This window comes from Labeo rohita, chromosome 23 (assembly GCF_022985175.1).
Source record: "Labeo rohita strain BAU-BD-2019 chromosome 23, IGBB_LRoh.1.0, whole genome shotgun sequence".
Classification (NCBI taxonomy): Eukaryota; Metazoa; Chordata; class Actinopteri; order Cypriniformes; family Cyprinidae; genus Labeo; species Labeo rohita.
This window is the reverse complement of record NC_066891.1, coordinates 18,027,625-18,055,141: the sequence shown is the minus strand read 5'-3', so window position 1 is coordinate 18,055,141 and position 27,517 is coordinate 18,027,625. Positions and strand designations below refer to the sequence as shown.

Genomic DNA, 27,517 nt, shown 5'->3' with positions numbered 1-27,517 from the left:
CATTTTGGAAGTTCAAACTCAGGGCACCATACCAGTCCATCATATGAAGAAAAATCCTGACGTTTTTTGCAAAAAACACAATTTCTTTACGACTGAAGAAAGAAAGACATGAACATCTTGGATGACAAGGGGGTGAGTACATTATCTGTGCATTTTTGTTCTGGAAGTGGACTTCTCCTTTAATATTTTAAACTGTTGTCAAAAACAATAGACTGTTTACGATTGTATCAAAATCATACATGTAAAAAAACAGGAGCTCATAGGGGTGCAATATTATGACAAAAATACTTTTTGTAGATTATCGATTAATGATTAATATCTTATAGAAAACAATATAAAAGTTTTTGTTTCATTTTTGGGCACATCACATTCTGGCTTCACAGACAAATATAGCTGTGCTCATAAATTTACATACCCCTTGCAGAATAAGCTAAATGTTAATAATTTTAACAAAATAAGAGGGATCATGAAAACTATTTTTTTATTTTGCACTGTCCTGAAAAAACTTTTTCACATAACATATGTTTATATATATTTCACAAGTTGAAACAATAACTGAATTTATATAAATGACCTATTCAAAAGTTTACATACCGTTGAATCTTAATACGGTGTCATTTCCTAGATGATCCACGATCTTTTGTGATAGTTGTTTATGAGTCACTTGTTTATCCTGAGCAGTTCATCTGCCTGCTGTTTTTCAGAAAAATCCTCCAGCTTCTGCACATTATTTTATTTTTTTCCCAGTATCTTCTGCATATTTGAACATTTTTCCAAAAGTGACTGTATGATTTTGAGATCACACTGAGAACAACTGAGGAACTCAAACATAACTATTACAAAAGGCGAAAACATTTACTTATGCTTAAGAAGGCAACACAATGCATTAAGAGCCAGGGGGTGTGCATTTTTGAACAGGTATGTACATTTATGAGTCTATGACGTTAGCCTAGTCGAGCACAAGTTATGCAAACACTACTGTTATAATCACTGAAGCTACAAAATTAATTGTGTATTTACATCGTATCTCTACTGTGTTGTTTATGATGAGGGAATTTGCAAATGTGCACAATGAATCAACCCCTTTTTCGGTGCCAGTGAATGCATCTAAATGCCACTTCAGCAGTGGAAAGACTAGTTTTGTTAATACCGATTCAGTTTGATTTAAAACAGCCTACAGTGTCTTGTTTAATAGTGCCCCTTTGTCTTGAATTTATGGGGCATTTTAGTTCATTTTTGTGCCATTTCCAACCCTGATACAATACATTTTAATTGAATTGAATTGTTACTGCTGTGAAAAGAATATTTTAGATATCATATAATATTTAATATATATATATATATATATATATATATATATGTCAAACTGATCATGTAGTCTGAAACAGAGTACCAGTGTAAATTTTAATATGTAGTCTGCATTCCTGCTTTCTATTTAAATAAAATATGTGGACACACTTTTAATTAGAAGATTAAAAGTCACATTTAATCTTCATATACAATGCACATGTTTTTATGTTGTCAATCAATTGAAGAAAATATCTGCATGTAATTTAATACAGTTCTCTTAATTTAATACTCTACAGTTACACTGTTGACCTTTCCCATGCCCCGAATCCCACCTTAGAAAGTGTAAATCAAAGCAACCTGCATACATAAGTACATTTTAAAATGTAAAAGTCTAATTTAAACACATTGATTTGTTCTGTTCTTTTCCTTTACTCAGTAGGGCTGACGGACAGGCGCTCTCCTGCTGTCCCCTCCAGGTCTGCCCAGTAAAAGGCCAGGCTATATGAATTCAATTTAAAGAAAGTGCAGTTGGTTTTTTTTTTTTTTTTTTTTTTTTTTTTTCTTCATAGACCATCTCGAAGATGGAGCAATGGAGCAGCGTGAGAGAGAACCGCAGGCACTATAGCTGTGAATTAAGCTGCTCATGCAGCGTAAGCTTGAAATGGGAGACCCGGCATTTCATCCTTAACTGCGGCTTTATAATAGATAGTCTTTTCAGAAGTCGAACGTGCAGATCCAAGCAGACTTTCTCTCAGTATAAGGAATTTGTCTTGTGGAGGTTTTTCTAGTTTTTCTTGCACATAAATACAGTGGTCAAAAAAGTCTGACTTCACTAATTGAAACTGCTTCCATTTAGCTTTTTTTCTAAGTTATTTAAAAAAAAATACAAATAATATTAATAATACAAATAGTTACAGAGATTGTAAAAAGTTTCTTCACACTAGAAAACAATTCAAACTTAAGTAACTGTAAACAAATGTAAAAGCATTATAGATATTTTCTGTTAGTTTTCACATAGATGTTCTTGTGTGCCCACAAAAGTTTCTTATTTTCTGCAAATGTCAGCATTTTTGCAGGAAATATTGTATGTGCATGATAAACTTGTGTTCATTTGAGTAATTTGAATTAGGGGTCGACCGATTATCGGTGCCGATATTAAGAATTTTTATGGTTATCGGTATTGGTTATTTTCAAAACCGATTTGCTGATTAAAATAATTTAAAAGCATTTAAAGAAAGTTTTTGTCTGAGCCCTTTCATTTCATTTCATTTCATTTTTACACCAGACATATATCAGTTCAAAATACCAGTTATTGGTCTACTTGATCTGTAATAATCTGTATTGGGAAAAACACACATCAATCGACCCCTATTTTGAATAATATTTATTCATGTTACATCAGTGGTTCTCAAGGCAAACAGCCAGTGCGCTTAAAATTATTTTGATTTAGTTATATTAACTTAATGTTAATTAAAATTCTAAAAAAATAAAAAATAAGTGTAACATAAACAGACTTTTTAAAGTCCATTTTTATTACAACAGCTTCGAGAAGGGCTTTGAATTAGGGCTGGGCGATATGGCCAAAAAAATCACAATATTTTATTTTTAATTATCACAATAATTTTTTTTTCATATCAGTCGATATTGATAATTACCACAATAAATGTCACATTTTTATTTCTTTAAAGTTTAAAGGCAGATTTTTCTACAGTTTGAAAGTTGTAAAAACCAGACAGTTAATTGTGGCTTCAAACTATTGTTTATGGTCAGAACATGACAAACGCTTCTGATGTTTTTTCACACTTTTTCCAGTCATTTTTCTTTAACAAAATAAAAAGAAAAAATGAATATTGAATGAATGAATATTAAAAATAATTAACAGGTAAATCCGCAAATAGCGCTCTTTTGACTAGCGCTCTTTTGTTCCGCCTTTGCCGCATAAATAAAATAAATATTGTCTTTGATAAAGCGGGGGACTTAGAGTAAAAAAAATATTGTGAACCACTGTTTTATCACATCCTTCATGTACTATTTGACCATGTCCTCACATGTGAATGCTACTGAAGCAGGGCAGATGTCATATTCGCAATATCTGCACCTTCTTAAACCTGTAAGGAGTTTTTTTTATTCCTAGGGAGCTGTGATTGCGCTTGTGTTCATCATTAGCGGAAAGATAGCTTATGGAATTGCAGTTTTCTGCAACATGTTCATTTTAATTCGTTGATCATTACACTCTTCATTTTCCTTGCTTTGTGGACCAGCTCAGCACCATTGAATTGCAGCAGCTGGTATATGTACTGTAATTGCTGTCATTGCTTTGCTGCAGTAATTGCTATGCTGTCCACCTGGTGTTACTGCCTGCTCAGGCTCTCCCACATCAAATGCTACTTTAAAAAACAAACAAACAAACAAAAATCAAATGCGATGTAGGTATTTTTTTCCATTCTCTTCGCTTGTCTGTCCACATGCCTCAAATAAATATGTTTGTTCCACTTATAATCTTTGAACACTGGTGACAGCTCTAGTATGTAACCACACAGCATTTGACATTGAGAGGCAAAGCAGCTGCTCTCCGCTACACTGAGTTCGATTTTGCATTAGAAGTCTACTCGCTTCATCATCCGGAGCGGCGGGGGATGTTACAGTCTAATGAGATGTAGCTTATGTGGAAAAGACAGCTTATATTAAATATATTTATTTATGGATTTCGCACTGAGTTGTGCACTATATTGGCAGGCCCGTTTTCTGAGAAGCTTGTCGTGTGCGTGCGTGTGTGTGTGCACTTAAGTCTCTTTAATGTCGTCAGGATTGCAGAGCTTTAGGATATGTCGAGTCTTTTACAGTAACCTTCAGGGCTCTGACTAAACAAAGTTATAAATATACATGAGAAGCATCTTTATGATTGCCTGCTTGTGTTTTCCCCATTTGGTTTGGTTGTTTTATTTTACATATACGAGAGAAGTTGATGCATAACATGCATTCAGTTTAAAGAAGTAGTTTATGAAAATTTGCTAAAAATGTGCTCACCCTTAGGTCATCAAAGATGTAGATGCTTTTGTTTTTTAATTGAAAAAGATTTGGAGAAATTTAGCATCACTTTTTTACCAGTGGATCCTTTGCAGTGAATGGGTGCCATCAGAATGAGTCCAAACATCTGATAAAAACATCACAATATTATACACAACTCCAGTCCATCAACTAACATCTTGAAGTGAGAAACTGTGTGTTTGTAATAAATTTATGAAGCAGTTTTCTTTATTATTATTTGAACCATTGGCAAGTCCTCTATCGTAATTTTGCTTTCTCCAGTTGTTTTGTCTGATTCAGGAGAAAAAAAATGCAAAAAACAATCCAAAACAGATCTGAACACAGGAATTTTGATGTTAGAGGTGGATGGACTTTTTTACTGGAGGAAGAGTTATAGATTATGGACTCATATTTTGGCCAAAAGTGATAGTTTATTGTTAAAAAGACAGTTAGTTTTTTGCAAACGTGCAGCTTTTTGCTTTACAAGACATTAATTGATGGACTGGCGTAGTGTGGATTACTTGTGGATTATTGTGATGTTTTTACCAGCTGTTTGGACTCTCATTCTGACGGCACCCATGCACTGCATTGGATCCATTAATAAGCCAAGTGATGCAATGCTAAATATCTCCAAATCTGTTCTGATGAAGAAACAAACTTATCTTCTTGGATGACCTGAGAGTGAGTAAATTATCAGCAAATTTTTATTTTTGGGTGAAATGTTCATTTAAGATTTACAAGTTGCAATTAATATGACTGCATAAGAGAAACATTATTTTTGCTTTTTACTTTTATTTGTTCATTTTAAAAGTATAAATATTTCATGTGCTCTCTGTTCATCTGGGCTCATAAAAACTTTGATCTGCCGTAATTAATCTTAGTTTTTTTTCTACTGAGAAGATATGAGTTTTGTTTTTTTTTTGTTTTTTTTTAGTGTGCTTGAGTCACCACTGATCTGATACAGTTCTTGTTTGATTCCTGCTGAGAAGCCTCAAGCAAAAAGAGTTGGCATGCTCTTTTGTTCTGTTTTCCTGCACTCAGGGCTGAGCACTCTTGGCTCATGGGTAATTCACAGCATTAACTGCCACAATTAATGTTCAGGCTCTCAAAAAGTCTGTCTTACAAAGAGCTGATAGAGGTTTTGAACCTCTTAACACATCTGAAGACACATTTATCACTTTTTATCATTGCTTGTGCTAGATTATGTGGTAAGGAAGCAGTTCACCCTAAAACAAAAATTGGAATTATTTACTCAGCCTGTTTTTACAAACCAATATGCTGTTTTTTTTTTCATGTTGAACACAAAAGTATAATTGTTGCAGTAGTATGCTATAGTAGCAGACCTTCTTTTCCCCAGCTTGTCAACATATGGATAATGATCAACCACCATATAATTCCTCAAATATATTTTGGTTGGAATCACATGAGTAAATCAATACTGACAGAAGTTTGATTTTTGGATGAACTCGTACTTTAATCCATAAATTTGTGAACATAATGAGAATGACAGTGTCGTTTGTAGCTCTGAGAGGTAATTGTTAGGTGTTTGCGTGTGCTCATGATGAGAGCTGGAGCCCTGCGGTGAAGCTCACCATGGAGAGGCTGAGCACTGCTGTGAGGTTGTAGATGATTGAAGGGCTCTGGAGGATTTTCCAGAGCTTATTTGACTGTGGATAAGTCTGGAGTTAGGCTTCTAATCAAAGGCAAAAGGAGGGAGTGCTTGACAGTTTAAATGGAGTAGAGGTGTTTGAAGTGCCAGGAGGTTAAAAGAGAGGAACAATGGGAGATTATTGCTTTTGAAGACCTATGGCCCCAGCCCAACTCCCAAATGACAGGGCACATCCCTTTCAGACAAGAATAGAGGATCTCACCATTGCCGAGGTCTATGTGATTTTGACGTTTCATGATGAAGTCATTTTCTGTTCACACATCAATAAAATAGTCCATTTGACATCAGTGGTTCAACCATAATTGTATACGAGAATACTTTTTGGACACAAAGAAAACAAAAATAACTTTATTTCTTCCCTTCCGTGTCAGTCTTTAATGTGTGTTCACAAGAGTATAAAAGGAATTCACAAAAAGTATTCTCGTAGTTTCATAAAATTATGGTTGAACCGATGTCCCGTGGACTATTTTAATGATGGGGCAGACCAAACCGTAAGTTGTAGAGACTTGAAACTTTGAGGGATGGTACAGATGTGGCCATTAAGAATGCACATGTTTTTTTCAGTACTTACACCATTTACAATGTCACCAAGGCCTGCCCCAGTTGGCTTGATGGGGGCATTGCAGTGATCAAATGTACAAAAATCGCTCATAACTCCTAAAGCATTGATTGCAGACTCAAGTGTCTTATGTCATTAGAATCCTTGGCTCATGCCGGGCTAAATGCATGCCTCAGGTTTGTTCGTCACCCTGGCAAAATTTACCATGGTGTTTTGGATTTTTTTGAAAAACCTACTTTAGCAAGCTAGTCAGGTTTTTCGCTTGTTCGGAACCAAACCAGTACAGGAACATTCTCTGGAGAGTGAATATCAATTATAAAAAAGTTAAACTTTCGACTCTTCGCCCGCAAAAGGACGTGAAAACATTCAAAAGGGCCAGGGCCACTTTTACTAAAATGGCTATAACTTTTGAATGGAATAAGATATCTTCACCAAACTCACAACACATACATAAGGAATGAACCTGAGGTCACATGAAAAAAATCACAAAGCTTGATCACTTAGTGGTGCTATAAAATGGAAAAAGAAAAAACTAAAAAAAGGCCATAACTACACAACCGTTTGTCCTATCAACATGAAAATCTTGGTCCAAAGTACCACAATTGTCTATAAGGACATTTGTGTATCTCAAAAAACAAGGCCCTAAAGGTCTGTGAGACATCAGTATCATTCATTATATCACACGTACACATAATAATCGTATCATACGATAGACCTCCTCATTCCGAACAACTTTGCCTCTAAAACCATTGCTGTCAATCAAATCGGTTGTTAAATTATTGAGAAGATGTAAATAACCTACTTTTGCGAAGTAGTCCTAGGTTTTTCACTCAATCTGGAAAAAACACTGCTATACAATTTTCTGGACTCTCTAAGTCAATAACTATTAAAAAATGGTTTAAATTTACCCTTTGGGACGCTATAACGGGGTCCTTTAGAAAAGGGGTCTGTCCAAATGTACCCAAAAGCCTTTAAAGCCTCAAAACCTTTTACAAAACCTGGTGACCACATGTGACGGGTGATTTCAAACAAGCATGCAAAGTTTTAGGGAGATCGGACCACAGGTGGTGGTATAACAGTCATACGTGTTAAAAAAAAACGTCATATTTCCATGGTAGATTACCTGGATTTGCCAAAAATGCTTTTTAAATCATTGGTTTAGGTGGTTACAGGCTTGATAAATAAAAAATGTTTTTTTTTCCATATGTGCTTAAATTGCTTACAGTGTTTGAACCCCGGTAATCGCTGCTTGCAGCTATATTCTGAATTTGTTCTTAAACTTACTTTAAACTACTTAAAGCTTCACATTATTTTTATTTTGTGTCGTGTCATAGCGCATGGATTTTGGTGTATTAGCACAGGCTTTAGTAAGTCCGACTGATGTTTTATCTGTCATATTCTCTCTCCATCTGTAATTCTAAGAAGGTTTTGATTCATGACTTTCACCTTTAGACTGACGGCCTTTCTAGGCAGTGCAAATTCCCCACTAAAACAAGCGCCCTTAAAACAGAGCCAGGCTTACAGCTGATGCACAACAGCCTTCTCTTTCTCAAGTACACCTCACACATCCCTCTCTCATTAGAAAGGTCACATCCCCCCTGGTGCAACACAGCCGTACTCAACCATTTGACACATAATGGGTTGTGGCTCTGGTTTCTATTCGGTAATGATAGTTCAATTACTGCTTGTGCATCCGGCTTCACTGACATTTAAAACTAGTCTCTAAATCTAATACTGAAACGATCTGGTACCTGTAGAAGTGGTGACGGATTTGATTTACAGTGGAGTATTAGAATGGCAGGAGGCTAACAGGTGATTGTTAGCGTTGCAGTGGGCTGTTGTCTTTATGTAAACTTCAGTGTTAATCCATTCACAGGGTCACCATGACACAAATACATTTGTGACCATGACAAATGTACATTGTTCTCTCCCCCTTGTTTATTCACAGTGTCTGGTAAGTGGACTCTTTTCCAGGAGGATCACATTGCAGCACTCTTGGAACACCTTAGAGCTTAGCATCTTTTTTTAGGAAACAACAGTGGAATTCAGTAGATGGCCAGTAATGTCAGCAGAACAGTAGTGGCATAGTGTTCATTTAGTGTTGAAGTTTTGCTATACATCTTTTTTCTTTTTATTTACGTGTGTTCTTGAGGTCATGCCAGCTTAGGTTAACATCGCCATCAATATTTGCATACTATTTCAGTGTGTTGTGTTATCATGTGGCACGCCTGTGATTTTTAATGTAACGGCTTCATTTGCAGTGGCAGATGGGGTGATGCTGGTTGCCAGTGGATTGGAGTTTACATATCCATAGACATATTTCTTCTCATCTCATCTCAAGCCATGATTCCTGTCAGTTCTCTTTCTCAAGATACAGCATGATGAAAGATCGAGTTCAGCATCCTGTTTTTCTGTCTGCCTGTCTGATTTAAATGGACTGCTGCTTTACTCAAGCCTACTGGCAGAGTCTTTGTCCTGAGGCTAGCGAGTGTCAAAGTGCCATTCAGGAAACTCTGTATGTTCACTTAAGCCGCCTGTCCACTTGCTTTCATCTAGAGGTGGGATGACACACATTCCTCTAATCCCAAGTGCATGAAAACCGGGCAGTCGCTCTGTCAGTCAGTGGTTTTATGCGCAGTAGTGGCTTTAGGCGCAGTAATGTGCTAGAGATGCGGGAATAGCGTGTGTCATTTGTGTGTCAGATTAAAAGAGAGCTCATCTCAGTGTTTACGGTCTGCGGGACGTACGCTCACACGCGCATTCATAGACACCATCGTGCTAAGGACCACAGCAGTTAGCTTAGTTTTTTTTTTTAATCTATGGCTTTCTCTCTGATCTCTGACTTGCTATGAAATGCAGTGTTTGTGCAAATCCTATGTAGAGGTATGCAAAAATGTTATTGTTTGTTCAACTGTGAAAAATCCCTGCCAAGATTTTTTCTTTCCTAATTTGAATCCTCCAGCTACTAGTGTTACACTATACATAAACGACACTCTCCTCTGTAAGGTTTGCAATTAATAATCATCTATCTATCTATTTATCTATCTATCTGTCTGTCTGTCTGTTTTTCTATCTATCTTTCTATCTTTGTGTGTCCGTCCATGCTTCCGTCCATCTGTCCATTTATCTGTGTGCCTATCTTTGTGTGTCCATCCATCCATTCGTCCATCCATTCATCTTTCTATCTGTGTGTCTATCATTGTGAGTCCGTCCGTCCATTTGTCCGCCCGTCTGTCCGTCTATCTATCTATCTATCTTTTTGTCCATCCTTCTGTCCATTCGTCTGTCCGTCCATCTGTCTATCTATCTGTGTGTGTGTCTGTTTGTGTGTCCATCTGTCCATCCGTCTGTCCATCCATCCATCCATTTATCTGTGTCTGTCTTTGTGTGTCCATTCATCTGTCTGTCTATCTGTGTGTCTATCTATGTGTATCCATCTGTCTGTCCATCCATCCATCTGTCCATTCGTCTGTCCATCCGTCCATCCATTTATCTGTGTCTGTCTTTGTGTGTCCATTCATCTGTCTGTCTATCTGTGTGTCTATGTGTGTCCATCTGTCTGTCCTTCCATCCATTTGTCTGTCCGTCAATCTATCTGTGTGTCTACCTTTGTGTGTCTGTCTGTCCGTCCATTCGTCTGTCCATCCGTCCTTCCATCCATCCCTCCGTCTATCTGTGTCTATTTGTGTTTGTCCATCCATCCGTCTTTCCATCCATCCATTCATCTGTCTGTTTGTCTGTCCATCGGTCTATCTGTGTGTCTATCTTTGTGTGTCCGTTCATCCATCCGTCTATTCATCTGTCCGTCCGTCTATTTATCTGTGTGTCTATGTATGTCCGTCCATCCTTCCGTCCGTCCATTCATCAGTCCGTCCATCTATCTATCTGTGTGTGTATTTTTGTGTGTCCATCCATCTGTCTGTCCATCCATCCATTCATCTATCTGTTCGTCTGTCCATCTATCTCCTGTGTATCTCTTTTTGTGTGTTTGTCCATCTATCTGTCTATCTATCTATCTATCTATCTATCTATCTATCTATCTTTGTCTGCCCCTCCATCCATCCATCTGTCTGTCTGTGTGTGTCTGTCCATCCATTCATCTATCTATTTATCTATCTATCTATCTATCTATCTATCTGCTAGCTATCTAGCTATGTGTCTGTCTATCTGTGTCCGTCCGTCCGTCGATCAATCATCCATTCATCTAGCCATCTGTCTGTCGTTCTGTCCGTCTGTCTGTACCTAATTTAGCATTTGAATTAATTGTTTATAGCATCATGATCAATACATAACATTTATTTGAAAGATTTGCTCTTTTTTTGTTCTATTCTAAAATTACAATCACTGTCTGAAACGTACTTGATCCAGAATAATTTTAAAATAAACTTTTAGGCATGAATGCGACTTATTCATGAGATTAAAATTATTGAATTAAATTTTAGCCTTCTGCACAAGAAGTCATCAGAAATGAAGGCTAGCGGACAATCTGTATTCTGCATACTCAAATACTCGTCATGAATATTAATGGCCAGTCAGACTGCATAATAGACCTTACTTCACTCCTACACTCATGGAACTGCAGCAGTCATGTGCACTGAACTCACTAAAGGCTACTCATGTGAGAATTCTGCTCATTATACAGTATCTTTTGTGACAGAACAAATAGAAAGAAAAAAGAAGAAAAAGACACATCAACTCTTTTTAACGTGCCTCTCTCAAACCAGACTTGTGCTTGTCCTCGGACATTCTGTCATGCGTAGGCAGTGTGGAATATCAGGTACGAGCTGATCTAACACAACATAGCGTGAGCTTAGACCTTCCCACTTTTTCTCTAGTGCACACACACTCTCTCTCTCTCTCGCTTGTTCACACACTCATCATACTATGCTGTTTTATATACTCTCTCTCACTCAGCATTCATGCATTTGCTCAGCACACATTGGGAAACAGTACTGGATGTTGTTTTAAACCAGAAGCCTGGTTATGAAAACTCACTGTCAGTTAATGTTAGGAAAAGACAGATTGGCTCCAGTCCCACTGGATGGACAACAATAAAGCAACTGAAGAAAGTGGGGAATAAAAAGGAGCAACTCAACTTACAGTGCAGTCAAAGAACAGCGGATAAGCGTGCGCTTGATGTGCTGCAGTGTGACGTGGATGGATGTGGGATTTCTCCCCGTTCTGTGTGTTGATGTGATTGGTGCCCAGAGTTCACCGCTTCACAGGCTGCTGCTGCCCTGGAGCCAGAGCGCAGGAATTCACTCTTACAGAGACTAGCGCACACACACGCACCGAGACACTTACTTACACACGTTTCACACACACAGACGCCACATGGACAGATACACACTCTGGCAGCACTTCAGAGCGATAACTGCACTTGTGGGTAAAACAGAGTGTTGTATTCACCTTTTTGACAGCTGCCACATCCATTCTGACCTTTTTTAACGACATTTGCTACAAGTTTTCAGAAAAAGGACTTTTTTTCACCTCGTTGTCCTCAGGGCAGAAGGACACTTGTCTTTAGTTGTTGAGGTAACAGCACTGGGAGATTTTAGGACTAGTTGCTCTTTGTAGCATCAGCATCCTCACCGTGGTAAAACTGTCTGCGGGGGCTCGCCGTCAGCATGCAGGTGTCTTTTGTGTGCACGGACCACCGAGCCGTCAGCCGGAGCACAGAGGACAGACTAAACCGACAGAACACCAACAGCCCGAGTTTGGGGACCAAAAGCAAGTTTCGTGCCGTGGCAATGGTGGCCCGTAGTTTGGGCCAACTGTCTGTGCAGAACATGCCTTCCTCTGGTGACCACTGCTTGAGAACTGGCATGAAATATAGGTAGGTGAGAGGAGGACTTTTACCTTTCTGTTCTGATGTGGGGTTTTTGTTCCAGTTTAGACTCTTTGGAATCACATGTTCTTCACATGTGGTTTGAGAAAAGTTGCCTCAAAATAGTGAATCTTAAGGTTTGATTTGTTGTGCGGGGTCAGTTTGGTTCCCAGGTTTAATGGGTTAAAGTTGTCATGGTTTAAAAGTAATGTCTGAAATGTTAATGAGTGTTGGTTGTGTAGTTGGCTGGGTTAGTTTGTTTAATGATCTCTTGTGGCAAATTTAGTAAGAGTAGAGAAGCATGTGCTATGTTTTATTGAGTACACTAAAATATTTTATATGACAGCAAAATATTTGTGAATTAAAAATTACTATAACAAAATTACAAATTGTGAGAAATTGATTTGCTTTGTTTATGTGTGTGTGTATATATATATATATATATATACAGATACAGTAAAACAGTAATATTATAAAATATTATTGCAATTTAAAATAAATTCTTTCTATTTTAATATATTTTTACAAATATAATTTATTCCTCTGATGGCAAAGCTGAATTTTCTGCAGTATCCAAATTTCAGATAAATGCTATTCTTCTGAACTGTTTATTCATCAAAGAAACCTGAAAAAAATTCTACTCTGCTGTTTTCAACATAATAGTGGTAATAATAATAATACATCTTTTTTTGAGCAGCAAATCAGAATATTAGAATGATTTATGAAGGATCATGTGACTGGAGTAATGATGCTAAAAATTCAACTTTGAAATCACAGGAATAAATTATATTTTAAAATAAATTCAAATAGAAAACATTTTAAATAGTAAAAATATTTCACATTTATATAGTTTTTGTTGTACTTTGGATCAAATAAATGCAGGCTTGCTAAGCAGAAGAGACTTCTTTAAAAAACAAAAAAACAAAAAAAACATTAAAAATCTTAAACTAAGCTTATGACTGTAGTGTATATCTTAATTTTTTATGGCTTTTTTGTTGTTTTGCTAAATATATGCTCCATATTGGTTAATTTCCAGTATTCATGTTTCACAATCAATGGTTTATCTGAACATTTCCCTATTTATATTTTAATTAATTTCCATCTAATGCTGACTTAATCTAACACTAATGATAACTAGTACTTAATAACATTGTTAAATGTATTTTTGGCAACACTTTACTGTAAGGTTCATTAGTTAACATTAGTTAACTACATTAGTTAACATGGACTAAGAATGAACAATACTTCTACAGCAACAGTGCTTCTGTTATTAATCTTTGATAATGTTAATTTTAACATTTACTAATGCATTATTAAAATCACAATTAAAAGTGTGCTTGTTAACTAACTTAATGCACTGTGAACTAACTTGGACAAACAACGAACAACTGTATTTATTGTTAATTTTATTAACTAAAATTAACAAAGATTAATAAATAAAGTAATAAATGTATTATTCATTGTTCATTCATGTTAGTTAATTCATTAACTGATGTTAACAAGTGACACCTTACTGTAAAGTGTTACTGTAATTTTTTTTAACAAATCTCAATATGAACAATCAGTTTTTCATGCTGTACATTATAACGTCATCATGCCTAAATTCACGTATAACATTTAAAGCAACTGAATTCAGTTTATAGTGTTTTATTTAGACAAAATTGTATAAATAGTAATGGTTTTAATATCGACCTCTTGACATCCAAAGTTAAAGATCAAGTCATTCATTTGACTAATTGACTAAATTTGTATAGACGCATTTCTTCGCTGCCTAGGTTCAGAGGAGCGGTTAGAAATGGAGATTTCTGTTAGTGCCCGTTAAACCCATTAGCATGTTCTCTATATGAAATGGAGATGCAGTGTGATCATGTTCCACTGCTTAGCATTATTGGGAGCCCAGGGTGCTCTCTCACTTTTTCAACTGCAGCCCACTGTCTTTTGTAACATACCCTGTGCTGCTTACTATCCGCTCGCTGATAAAATAATAGTGTGCTCGATCCTTAAAGTAAGCCCACCCTCCCTCCTCATTTTTCCATACTGTAATTTGCGTAATTGTACATCAAAGGCACTTTGTAGCCATGCAAGGTAATGTAGAGTGTCTTCTACTTCCTGATTAAACTAATGTGTAACTGAACACCTGAAAAGCTTCTCTCTCTCGCTGCGCTTCTACCAAATGTCTTGGCTCTTAAAGCTAATTCCCCCATTGTAATTAAGTCTTTGAAATTCAAAGCTGTCAATATGTAAATGTCATGTCATAGTAATAGGCTGCAATTATTCCACAGGAATACGCGATGAGGCTTACTTTCAGTTTTTGGACCTGCTTAACATGATTTGTGTGTGTATTTTTAATTTACCTGATCATAATTATGTCTTAAACAATCGGATTTGCTCTACTTTCTGGGGTTTTTTTGCACACACTGGCTGTAAGAGTGAATAACTTGCAACATAATTGTACATTAATGTAATGTACTGTAGTTATGGATACTATTAGTAGTACTTGCATACAATTTGTATGAGTAAATGAGTAAATGATTAAACATTTTGGGTGGACTGTCTCTTTAAGTTGAATCTGGTTTTATGTTCACATCAATGCTGTGAGGGTCTTTGCTGAAATGATGATACAATCACAATTTTCCTCTCAGCAGTGTGCAGCTACAGTGCAATGATGTTGATTAATAGAAATGGACTATGAGTGAGTAACATGGTAGCATGGAAGCCTCTCCATGTCTGATGAGCCAACATTAAATGTGCCCCGGCATACTGTGATGAGGATGAGTTCATGCAAATGCACCTGAGGCGAGCAAATACCAAGAACCTTTAAGAACCCTACATGCTGTGGTCTTACATTTGTGAATGCTCACTCATGAAATGTCATGAGCTGATAAATGCAACCTGGAGGGTTTGTTCCTGTCGTCCCATTCTGTGGCGCATATCTCTCTGGGTGCTACAATTGTCCCTTGACTATTATTAAAGTTCCTGTGCCTGTTTTGTTCATGAATTCGAAAGACACAGGAAGAGCCAGAATGGGAAAGATGAAGAGGGTTGTGTCGAGGCATTGTGTAAGCGTGTGTCTCTCTGGGGTCTGCAGAAAGAAAGCTGAAGTGGTGATTACATAAACGCACAAATGGGCTGCAGTTTCTGCCTGCTGTTCCCTGGGCAGTAAACAGCAGGACTGCTTCAGTCTGGCCAGCCAGTTATGCAAGCTACCCTTTATTTGTCCGAGATAAACCCATGAATTCAATGCTCACTCTTAACTGGGAAGACCCCATGGAAGATGATGTTCCTTGAACAGGAAGTATGCAGTGCTGGACTGATAAAGTTTTGACGCAGATGCTTAGTGTATGCGTACAGCTGAATGTATACGCCATAACAATTTCAACCCATTCTACGTTTCTGTAAAACCTGAAATCTAGCAGTTGAGTGATATAATTTATTTATTTATTTATTTGGCAGTCCATTTTGCTAAGTGATATTTTGCGACACTTCTAAAAGTGAAATGTCCAGTGACTGATGCTAGATATTAAAAAGGACATATCATGAAAATCTGACTTTTTCAATGGTGAAGTGCTATAAACGGGTCTCTAGTGCATCTACCAAACTAGAAAACGTGAAAAAGGACAAACCAGTACCTTTCTCTGCAAGCGTGCCAAAAAATGAGCCGCTCAAAATTCGCTCCCTTCGTGATGTAGGAAAGGGATCTTATTATAATATTACTGGCCCTTAATGTGCACAGTTCTACCCATGGTGCTGCCTTTGTGTTTTTGCAAGTGACAACAGTGTACCAATTCTAACACTATGGCAAAAGTTAGAGAAAAACATGCTAACTCTTCTGTCGTTGGCTTCACAGATGAGCACAGAACACTATTAGGAGTCCCAGCCTCTTATTTACTATATATAGCCTGCTGGCGTACAAATCTAATATAAACATGCAGTGTCTTTCCTGTTTTCCTAACTCATGTGTTTTTAACATAAACTTGTGTGTGTTTGACAGTTTAAGTGCAATAAGACATGAAAGAGACCTTAGTTTAGTACCCACATGTAGGGATGGGCAATATGGGCTTAAAAGTTTATTATGATAGTTTCTGGTATTATTACAAAAATGATATCAACGATGATAATTCAAGGAATCCGGTTTCTTTAGAGAAATGTATTATCTTTCCTATTTTTACCCAAAGTAGACATAACTGAGTACACATGTAAAATGTAATGACTGTTTAATTCATACTGGAAGCCAGAGTGCGCCCTTGTGCGGAAACTCTGCATGTGCTTTATAGCGGAAGTAATCGTACTGACGCTCCAGGTTATTGCTGTAGCTGAATAAAATGCAGATAGAGACACTTTAACTGAGGAAACTTGACAATAAACATACAATTGCCACAAAATATGGTTTGTCTGTGTTGTTCAAGCATTCTTGGGTATTTTTATAAGGATAAAGTATATTTATAATGCAATGCTAATCGACATAACTATTATAATACTATAAAATAGTATGATTTCTGCCTCATTCTGTGATATGAGACCATGTCTGATTGCAAAAGTTTATTTCAAACACTCAACTATGTTGTGAAGTTAATTTGGAGAAAAAGCATGTCAATGAACAGGTTTGTAAACAGGCTCATAGACTGCATCCCACACGTGCTACTGTAGACTTTATCGTTATTATTGTGGGAAGACTAATTCTTATCGTGGGGAAAATTATTTTGTTGTGTATCGCAAACAATAAGATATCACCCCTAGTCACATGCGTAATAGCCGCTTTCTGTGTCTGTGCTTCGGATGTGTGTGCTCAGAAAACCATTTATCAATTTGGTTTTAAACACATGATGTCAATGCAATAGACATGATAATCAAAACCAAACAGATGTTTTTGTTTAGCAAAGTATCTGAGGTACGAGCTGCAAAGGCACAGCCTTATTCTGGAAAAGGGGGTGGGGAGCAGCAGCTCATTTGCATTTAAAGAGACATGCACAAAAACAGCATGTTTTTGCTTCCACTCAAATTAGGAATTTTCAAAATGTTATAATAAATGATCTGTGGGGTATTTTGAGCTGAAACTTCACAGACTCATTCTGGGGACAGCTGAGACTTATATTACATGCTGTAAAGAGGGGCGTAATAGGTCACCTTTAAGTTAAGTCAAGTGAGTACAGTTAAAACGTTAAAAAAAAAAAGGCCCGCATGGAAACTGTTTTTGCAAAACTATGCAAAATCCCACAGATTTTTTCCTCAAATCAGCAAAGAAAATGTGCAAAACAATCAGCAGATTCTGTTTAAGCTTAGAAATATGGCAAAGATTTACATTGTTTTGTGTATGTATATATTTACCTTTTTTTTTTTAAAAATATATTTTCTTGAAGGTACTGTTTCTTAAATTTACAGTTGATCTAGTGCATAAAAAGCATTGCCTACCTTATAATAATAATTGCGGTTTTCATCTGGTGGGAAATTTCAGATTTCTCTCATTGGTCCTTTGTCATGCCTGTTATTATGCCAGCAGATATGTTGCTTGCATGCTTAGGTGCAGGGGTTTGCGAGATAGATTATCTGCGATAATATCGTAATTGTTGTTTTAACAACGTGCAATTTCACTATCAAGTGTATTGCGAAATGCAAACAAAACTCTCTAAGAGTATGCATGCATACAAAATGGGAAGAAGTCTAGTAAGTTAGGTTAAACTGGTGTGCGTTCTTTCAGTCCATGATTACGTTTGTTAAAATGCATTTAAAATGATCACATAATTTAAGATATGGGGCAGAAAATGTATTCATATCATTATCATTATCATTATCATAAAGGTAAAAATGCCCATAAAGGGTAAAAATAAATGTAAACTTGTTTAAACAATTTAAATTAATTTCTATCACTGCTATGAACTAACCACACAGAATATGATTTTTTTTTTTTTTTTTTTTTTTTAATTCAGGAGTCAACTGTGCATGGTAGTCCTTAAGATACCAGCACAATAACACACTTTGCAAAATGTTATCTAATTATTGATACCAATAAAATCCCAGAAAATTTTGACATTTTTTTGTCAATATCACACATCCCTACTTATTTTATCTTGTAAGTCTTGGAAGGACCTTCTTTTTTATGCAAATAAACAAAAGTGTAAAAATGTTCCTACACGAGTTTCTTTCAATCTTATGTTTCAACCACAGATATCAACAGAGAGCCCAGAATTCAGTAGTGCACCTTTTTGCTGTTTGCTGCATTGTGTATGCTGCATTTTTTTGTATAATTTATTACTCCAACAATAATCCTGTACAGTATTGTTTCTATAGTGACTTTATCCTCTAAATTCATTGATATATACTTCATTACTCCAAAACCATTCCTTAGCATAGATTTGCCCAACAGGCCATTTTTCATACACACATTGTGATATTTTGGCACCCCATGTGGAGTGTTTGGGCAGGGAGGAGTGGGCCCCTGTGGGGATAAGATTACTCATTTTGATAAAGTGCCCATGCCTCCTAGGCAATATCGTGCCTGTAGTTCTCTAGTGAAGCGTAGCCTACAAAACCCTTGTTGATGCATCCTCCTCTTGCTTTCCTAACTCTTTCTTCTTAGCATTTTGTCTTTTACTTCCCTCATATCCTTTCTCTACCTTTTCACCATATTACTCGTGCCCCCAGCCTTTCTTATGTAACTATGTTGCATACCTTCCTACTCTTCCACTTAAAGCCTTTTTTTTAGTCTGGAGTGATGAAACAGTGAATATACTGGCTTTTTATCTTGCCTGAGTGGATTTTGTTTGAAAGTTCAAGCTTGATATGATGAAAATATTCTCAGAGGGATTCCTGGTTGCTCACTGTACATTGAATGTGTGTGAGGTCAAATGTTTGTTGTGAACTGTGTGTGTATCGCTATTCTTAACCTCTCTAAAGCTCGGGGTGTTTGCTCATCTGCCATGCTAATGAGCTGTGTGTGTGTGTGTGTGTCCTTTAATTAAGACATCTGCTGTCTGGGCCAGCCATAGGGTTAGAGAGGAGACCACCATATACATAATGTGTACATATAAGTCACAATATGTATACATAGATGTATGTTTTAATGTACTTTTTAATAAATTAATAGGTCTGCACAAATAAATGAGCATCATGTCATTGACTCATGAACTTCCTGTGACATCTGTCATTAAATAATCTGTGTTGCTAATTATAAACACTCAAGATTGCCTAAATGGGCAACAGTGAGAGTGTCTGCTCACAGTGCAGCACTATCCAGTTACTGTACCCCCATCAACTGCTGTGTTAGTGTAGGTAGGCAGGGTGCTGCATTAAGAGACCCATTTTGATCCATGGTAAAGGGCCTGTCGACATCCATTAACGAATGCCAAAGATTAGTGGAGCAGGCCCAGCGTTTCCCACACATGCAGCCTCAGCCAAGTGCAGCTCTCTGGGGAGGTACTAAGCGAGTTTCTCCTCTCACTGTGAACGTGCCTTTTAAACACCCATACACTGCTGAGTAGCTGTGCTGCCATTCACCTTGGACGATCAAGAAAACTTGTTTTGTTTAAAGGCATGGTGAATTATTGATTGCAGCATTCATGTGCTGATCGATTTTAGTAATGGGTTTTCCATGTGTACTATAAGGTAGAAAGATCTCTGGCTAATAAACTACAGTTCTTTACAGCTAGCTAATGATGTACATTATGCTGACTGTCATTCTGAAGTTATACTGTAGACATTTAATATAAAAGTGTCTATACATCTTACTGTATTGTATTGCAGACAAAGAGAACAGTATTGATCACTAAGCAAATCAGGATGCACTAAATAATTCAGAAACCTAAATCCATCCAGCAGAATCATTTATGCATTTGTAATATTTAACTGGTTCAGTGTAAGTACAGTTTAAGTCTTTTATTCACTGTGACATTCAGTAAACTTACTCTAGGCAATTTGCTGTTATAGTAAGTGTCTTTCTCAATGTGCTGATAGATTACAATTTGTTTAATTGTTCATGAATCAGACTACACTGGTTGTATAGCATGTTTTTGATTCTCTAAAAAGAACCAACTCATAAGATTAATTTGTTCATGAATCAGACTACACTGGTTGTGCAGCATGTTTTTGATTGTCTAAAAAAACGACTCAAGAGTAATTATGAATCAGACTTAACTGGCTGTGTAGCATGTTCTTGATTGTCTGAAAAGAACCAACTCATGAGAGTCTTTTGTTCAAGAATCAGGCTACATTGGTTGTGTAGTATGTTTTTTGATTGTTTAAAAATAACTGACTCATGAGAGCCTTTTGTTAATGAATCAGACTGCGTTGGTTGTGTAGCATGTTTTTGATTGTCTAAAAAGAACTGATTCATAAGAATCATTTGTTCATAAATCAGGCTACACTTGTCGTGAAGCATGTTTTTGATTGTTTAAAAAGAACCAACTTAGAAGAATCATTTGTTCATGAATCAGACTACACTAGTTGTGCAGCATGTTTTTGATTCTATAAAAAGAGCCGACTCATAAGAGTAATCTGTTCATGAGTCAGACTACATTGGTTGTGTAGCATGTCTTTGATTCTCTAAAAAGAACAAACTCATAAGAGTCATTTGTTCATGAATCAGACAACACTGGTTGTGTAGCATGTTTTTTATTTGTTTAAAAAGAACCGACTCATAAGAGTCAATTGCATGTGAATCAGACTACATTGGTTGCGTAGCATATTTTGTCATTTGTTCGTGAATTAGGCTACACTGTTGTGCAGCATGTTTTTGATTTCTCTAAAGAGAACCGACTTATAAGAATCATTTGTTCATGAATCAGACTTCACTGGTTGTGTAGCATGTTTTTGATTGTCTAAAAAGTACCAACTCATAAGAGTCATTTGTTCATAAATCAGACTTCACTGGTTGTGCGGGATGTTTTTGATTGTCTAAAAAGAACTGACTTATAAGAGTCATTTGTTTGTGAATCAGACTTCACTGGTTGTGCAGTATGTTTCTGATTGTCTAAAAGGAACAGACTCATAATTTATTTATGCACAGCATGTGTTTAATCCTTTAAAAGAAAACTGCTATTATTTAAATAATCAACTTCCACTTTTTGGGCTGTGCAGGACTTAACAGCATTTTCCCAGGCTGCAACTGTGTTGTCCAGCCACATTGTCCAGCAAACTATAGCTCAGACTGTACAGACAACCTGCAGACAAGATAACTAGACATAAAAGCAAGATGGAGCATTACAGTAACCTTTAATTACATTAAACTTGCCCTTTGAGAATCAGAATACAATTAAAGGGGAAGGTTCTTAAGGGAGAAGTACACTTATAAGGAAACCCCAGGTAGTGAATCAATAAGAGAGAGCCTTTAAAAGATAATTGCTTTTTTTAGAGGAGCTTGAAAGCCTTACCAAGAAAAGAAGACCGCTTTAACAGTCCTTGAACAGATCTGAACTTCTTCAACACCAAAGTCCATTTTAGGCATGATGACATCCTATGACTGTAGCACATTGAAAGTCAATGAGTTCTTTGTTCAACCACATTCTGCTGTAAATGTTTGTCCCTGTGCTTGATTTTAGAAGTTTGTGCTTGGTATCTGTGACCTTTGAGTTTGTACACAGTTGTATTTGTATTACTATTAAAAGGTTATCCCAAATTATATGTTTTAATTTCGGTCATTTAACTGCTGAAAGGAACATTCCGTCCAAAGATTATGTTCTACAGTTTGCTGCGTTCCATAATTAAAGAGGGCTAAAGATGTGCTTGACTGTTTCTCTCTCTGTTCTCTGGTTGCAGCTGTAGTCGTCTAGCACCAGTGCATGCTAGTCTTAAACGTTTAGCATTGTTCAGCACTACTCCACTGTATTGCCAGAGTGTAGCTTGTGTCTTGTTAGATGGAAAGATCAATTATGAGCAACATGCGAACTTGTACAGGGCTTTGCACATCAGTTTGAGCCCCATCAGCAGGTGGCCAGTTCACCTTCACAGGATGGTCAATGGATCTCTCTTTCTGTAACTCTATCTCCATCAAACAAGTTAAAAATTCATTACTGGTTTTCAGGACCTCCATGCTCACTGATAATTTGATTTGAGTTGATAAGTTCTCCGCTGTGTTCAAAGCCACTTAGAGGTGACATTGATGACAGCCTGTTTACAGGTAATAGATACACTGTACATGCATCGACTGCAGGTCTTTATTCAGAGTCTACACTTCAAGAGCATTTTGGTTATATATTTCAAGACGTAAATTATTGGTTATACTGAATTTGGTCTCTTCAAAATAACTTATTTTGATGATGTTAAAGTTGTGTACCAGTTCTGTTTTTGTTAATTAAAGGAGAAGTCCACTTCCAGAACAACAATTTACAAATATCTTACTCACCCCCTTGTCATCCAAGATGTTCATGTCTTTCTGTCTTCAGTCGTAAAGAATTTAAGTTTTTTGAGGAAAACATTTCAGGATTTTTCTCCATATAATGGACTTCATTTGTGCCCCCAATTTTGAACTTCCTAAGTGCAGTTTAAATGCAGCTTCAAAGGGCTCTAAACGAAGAAGGGTCTTATCTAGTGAAACGATCTGTCATTTTTTTTGAAAAATAAATTTTTTTAATACTTTTTAAGCACAAAAGTTAATGTAGCACAGGCTCTGGGATGTGCGTCCACGATGCTACGAATTAGTAATGGGTCGTTCTTGAACGATTCTTTCATTTTGAATGAATCTTTAATGTGACTCTGGAAAAACAAGTTGTCTCGGGGAGTGATTTGTTCAGTCGCGCATGCGCAACATCCTATTAGGTTCTGTACTGGAATTAGTTCACCTGTTTCAAGTCTTCTGGTTTTTCGAGTCGTTCGTTCATCTTATGGGGCTGTCACGTGATTAACGAACGACTCAAACCCGAAAACTTGTCAGATAAAAGGTGAGGTGAGCTAATCATAGACTAAAGACCCAGTTAAACAATGAACTAATCTTTTCTGTTTCTTATAGCATTATAGTTTTGTCTTGTTTGTACTGTGATCAACTTTAACTGATTTTGTGTGAATCTGATGATTACATGATTAAACCATGTAAATCCAACTCAAATTTGTGTCAGTGTGTGGTGATAACACCGTGAAAAACTTGCTTGGAGAATATGGTACAGTAGGAATGTCTCTCAAGGATAAATTCATGACTCTTGATTGATTTCTTCTGGGAAATGTTGTGGCTTTTCATGAGTGTTGCTGTCTTCCTCTAAAAGGTTTTTAAATGTTTTTTTATTTGGAAAATATAAAAAGGTCTTCTAAAGCAATATCTTTGTTTTGTGCCAGTCATAAATTGCTTCTCATCCTTCAAATGTGAATCAAAAGCTCAGTGAATAGCTGTAATTATGAAGGCAGTCTGTGTCCTTGACTGTGTGGTCTTGTAGTAATTGCTCAGCACTGTAACCTTGGCTCTTTGCAAACTCAAAAGATATCGAACAAAAGACCCAGGTGGTCTTCTGATTGGTTCATCGGGCTGAAGCTACTGTAGTGCTGTATCCAGGCTGGATTTCATTCTCTCTTGCTCTCTGGATGTGAGTGGGAGTTACAAAGAAAGACTTCTACACTACATATGCAGCCTATGGCCCAGGTTACATACAATGAAAACAATGTTTAGATTTATTCATAACTGTGCTGCTGACCACAGACCACAAATGCAGTGTACATCCTAGACCAGCATGAAACATTTGGGAAAATACAATTTATGCATTACAGTGCATTTATTTATGCATTATCAGCAAGATTGCATTTGATTTTACCATGTAATTTAAAACTGTTTGCTTTTTTAGGAACCTCGGAAAATCTGGCTTACGGGTATCATGTCTAGGGCTGGGTAAGTAGAACATCCTAGTTATAAATATCAGAAATCTAAATTAGAGCAGCACTGGTACAGTATATAATACTGCATGTTTCGGATAACTCTTCATTCTTTCTTCAGGCACATGGGTGACGTTTGGTGGTCAAATAACAGATGAGGTAGGCAAAGCATGAAATCCTGAAAAAACATAGCATGAATATTGTCCTTTAAGTGTAGCTTTAATCAGCCTCTACTGTATAGCAGCACATGATGCAGTACTGATAATTACAAAAAAGTCATATTGCTTTTGTACTGCTTAAGATAACAAAAAGCTGTGATCTGTCCCCATCTCTCCTTTCTCTTTCTTCACTCAGATAGCTGAGCAGCTGATGACGCTGGCGTACGAGAACGGTATCAATCTGTTTGACACAGCAGAGGTGTATGCGGCAGGGAAGTGAGTACTCTTTACTGGTTTCCCATCATTCGTTGCTGCTGCTCTTCATCGATAGGGATTTACACTTACTGTATATATGAGGAGATTAGTATTAAGTCTAATGTTAGCAACAGTATCTGTATAGACCTACTTCTCACAGATCTGATGGGTGTAGAAACCCAATTCAGCCCCTGAATAAAAAATAAAAAAGGTAATTGCGACTTTTTACCTCACAATTCTGACTTTTTCTCAGAAGTGCATGATATAAACTCACAATTGCGAGTTATAAAGTCATAATTAAGATATAAGCTCACAATTTTGAGTTGTAAAGTCAGAATTGTGAGATATAAACTCGCAATTTATTATTTTTTTCTCACAAATGCAAGTTTGTATCTTGCATTTCTTATTTTTTTTCCGCAGTTGTGAGTTTGTATCTCAAAATTCTGAGTTTTTTTCTCAGAATTGTGAGATTTAAACTCGCAATTGTGAGTTATGGAGTCCAGTTCTGAGGGGGAAAAAAAGACATGTTTTCAGAATTCTAGTTTTTAATCTCACAATTTGGATTTAATAACTCACTAAGTTATTGAAAAGCTGAAAAGCTGAGAAAAAAAGTTGAGAAAAAAGTCAGAATTTTGAAAAAATTCATAATCGCAAGTTTTTTCACGCAATTCAGATTTTATAACACGCAACTACACGTTTACAGTGATCACGCAATTCTGACTTTATGACATGCAACTGCAAGTTTATTCACACAATTCTGAGAAAAAAGTCCAGAGTTGCAAGTTTGTCATGCAATTCTGAGAAAATTGACAGAATTGCGAGTTTGTATCATACAATTCTGACTTTATAATACACAACTGACTTTATAATATTCTGACAGAACTGCAACTTTGTGTGAGTTTGTATTATTTATAATACGCAACTGATTCTGAGGAAAAAGTCAGAATTGCAAGTTTATATAACTTAATACAGAATTGTGACTTAATTTTTTGCAATTGACACAATTCTGAGAAATATGCCAGAAATACAAGTTTATATCATGCATTTCTAAGAAAACAAGTCAGAATTACAAGTTTATATCACGCAATTCTTAGAAAAAAGTCAAAATTGTTACTTTATTTTTTGAAATTGCGAGTTTGTATCACTCGATTCTGAGAACATTGTCAGAATTCCACGTTTATATCATGCAATTCTGAGAACATTGTCAGAATTCCAAGTTTATATCATGCAATTCTGAGAAAAATGTCAGAATTCCAAGTTTATATCATGCGGTTCTAAAAAAAAAAAAAAAAAAAGTCAGAATTACAAGATGCAAACTTGCAAAAGAGTCGCAAAATACCTTTTTTATTTATTAATTCAGTGGTGGAAATGGGTTTCCATAGATGGGTGTAAAATGCTTTCAGGAAACCAATTCATTGTTTACTATTAAAATATCTTTTACAATTTTTTGATATACTGTAGCTTTGGTGACAAGGTTCATGCTTCTTAGCGAAGATTTTACAGGTATTCAAGATATTGGGGACTAAAAGTTAAGATTGAAGAACTGTTTATTGAAAAACCCATAGTGATCAAAATTTGTATTTTTATTTCTTTTTATTCTAATAATTTTTTTGTTTAAATTAAAAATGTATTAGAATTATATTTATGTATTATTTTCATTTGTTCATTTTGTAAGTTGCTGACTTGTTATATATTACACCAACATTTATACTTATATTTATACTTGTAACATTAGAACTGCTGTTTACTGTACACTATGTATCTATGTTTAAGACGACCTAGTGAAAGAAGTTAGTGTTTTGTCAGCAAAATTCACTTGTGCAAGAAGAGAAAAAAAGATGGAAAGGTGAATAGCCAAAACCTGCTAGCTTGCAGTAAATTTAGCAGTGGCGTCTTTATTTTCTGCAATGCCGTGGAACTGTAACGTCAGGGAATTGCTGATAAAGTCGAGCGGAAATAGCCTGACTCAGTGGAAATCCACTCAACGGTACAAAACGGCACTTTAATGAGGCAGGCCTCGTGAGTGTTAAAGGACATAACCTTATATGTGCCATCTGTGTTGCATTTTTCATCCATGTTTCATGCCATATCAAGCTTGCGATGAGGCTCGTACAGAATAATGAAGACTGTACTGTAAATACTTCAGCACAGATGAACAACCTGACCTTTATTACTCATACACATACACTCGTCGTCTCCACAGACGTTGGATTTACTTATCTAGAATGCTAGTTAAACAGAAGATGAAGACTAATTCAGTTTGTGAGTTTGTCTAAGGACATCTGCTGCCCTCTTGAGCCAGCGTTACAATAGCGCTTCATTTGTTACAAGCTGTCACAAGGACTCACATTCCCGCAAAGGGATGACGAGGCCTGATGGGAGAACCATTCATGAAGAACACATTGGTCCTGAGGGCAAAAATGTAACATCTGTCATTAGACGCTCTCCCTCTCTTTCACTTTCTCCCCCTTTTAAAAATCTGCTCACAGGAGGGAAAAAAAAACATGAAGTATTTTGCCTGTGTTTACACTGGGAATTCCTTTCATATTGCTGTAAAGTGAATGCTTCATTAGCTTAATTCTCCAGAAGCTGAGAACAGGGATTCCCCCAGTGCAGAGGACGCTTTTGCTCGTCTGTGATGTAAGTGAGGAGGTGAAGGTTTAGGCTAAAATAATAGTGTGATAATTGCTTCTCGCTTTCTTGCAGGGCTGAAATGGTTCTCGGCAGTATCATCAAGAAGAAAGGATGGAGGTAAACATATTGATTTGCTGCTTTTAAGGGTTTAAAACATATTCAGGGTCTCATTTGATGTGAGCTGCTATGTTTGCGTGCTGTTTTCTTCTCCTCAGACTGTCAGAATAACTGCTGACTTCGTTTCAGTGGGAAGATGCTTGCTTGTACCTTGCAGCTCCTGTTAGTTTGTGAATGACTAATGTGGATTTTGCACT

General features: G+C 36.6%; 1 protein-coding gene across 9 annotated transcripts in view; it reads left to right on the top strand.

Annotated features, from left to right (window-relative positions):
- The window catches only part of kcnab2b (potassium voltage-gated channel subfamily A regulatory beta subunit 2b), a 74,106-nt gene that overhangs the window by 28,101 nt on the left and 18,488 nt on the right, over positions 1–27,517 (top strand). For 7 of the 9 annotated variants that reach the window (XM_051096427.1, XM_051096430.1, XM_051096429.1 and 4 more), the window contains 4 exons: positions 24,129–24,172; positions 24,278–24,315; positions 24,511–24,590; positions 27,276–27,320. In XM_051096427.1, coding sequence (XP_050952384.1) covers positions 24,129–24,172; positions 24,278–24,315; positions 24,511–24,590; positions 27,276–27,320 — 207 coding nt within the window. Of the gene's footprint in view, positions 1–11,431; positions 12,382–24,128; positions 24,173–24,277; positions 24,316–24,510; positions 24,591–27,275; positions 27,321–27,517 lie in introns of those variants that run through there. The other 2 variants (XM_051096425.1, XM_051096426.1) reach the window with 2 other exon arrangements.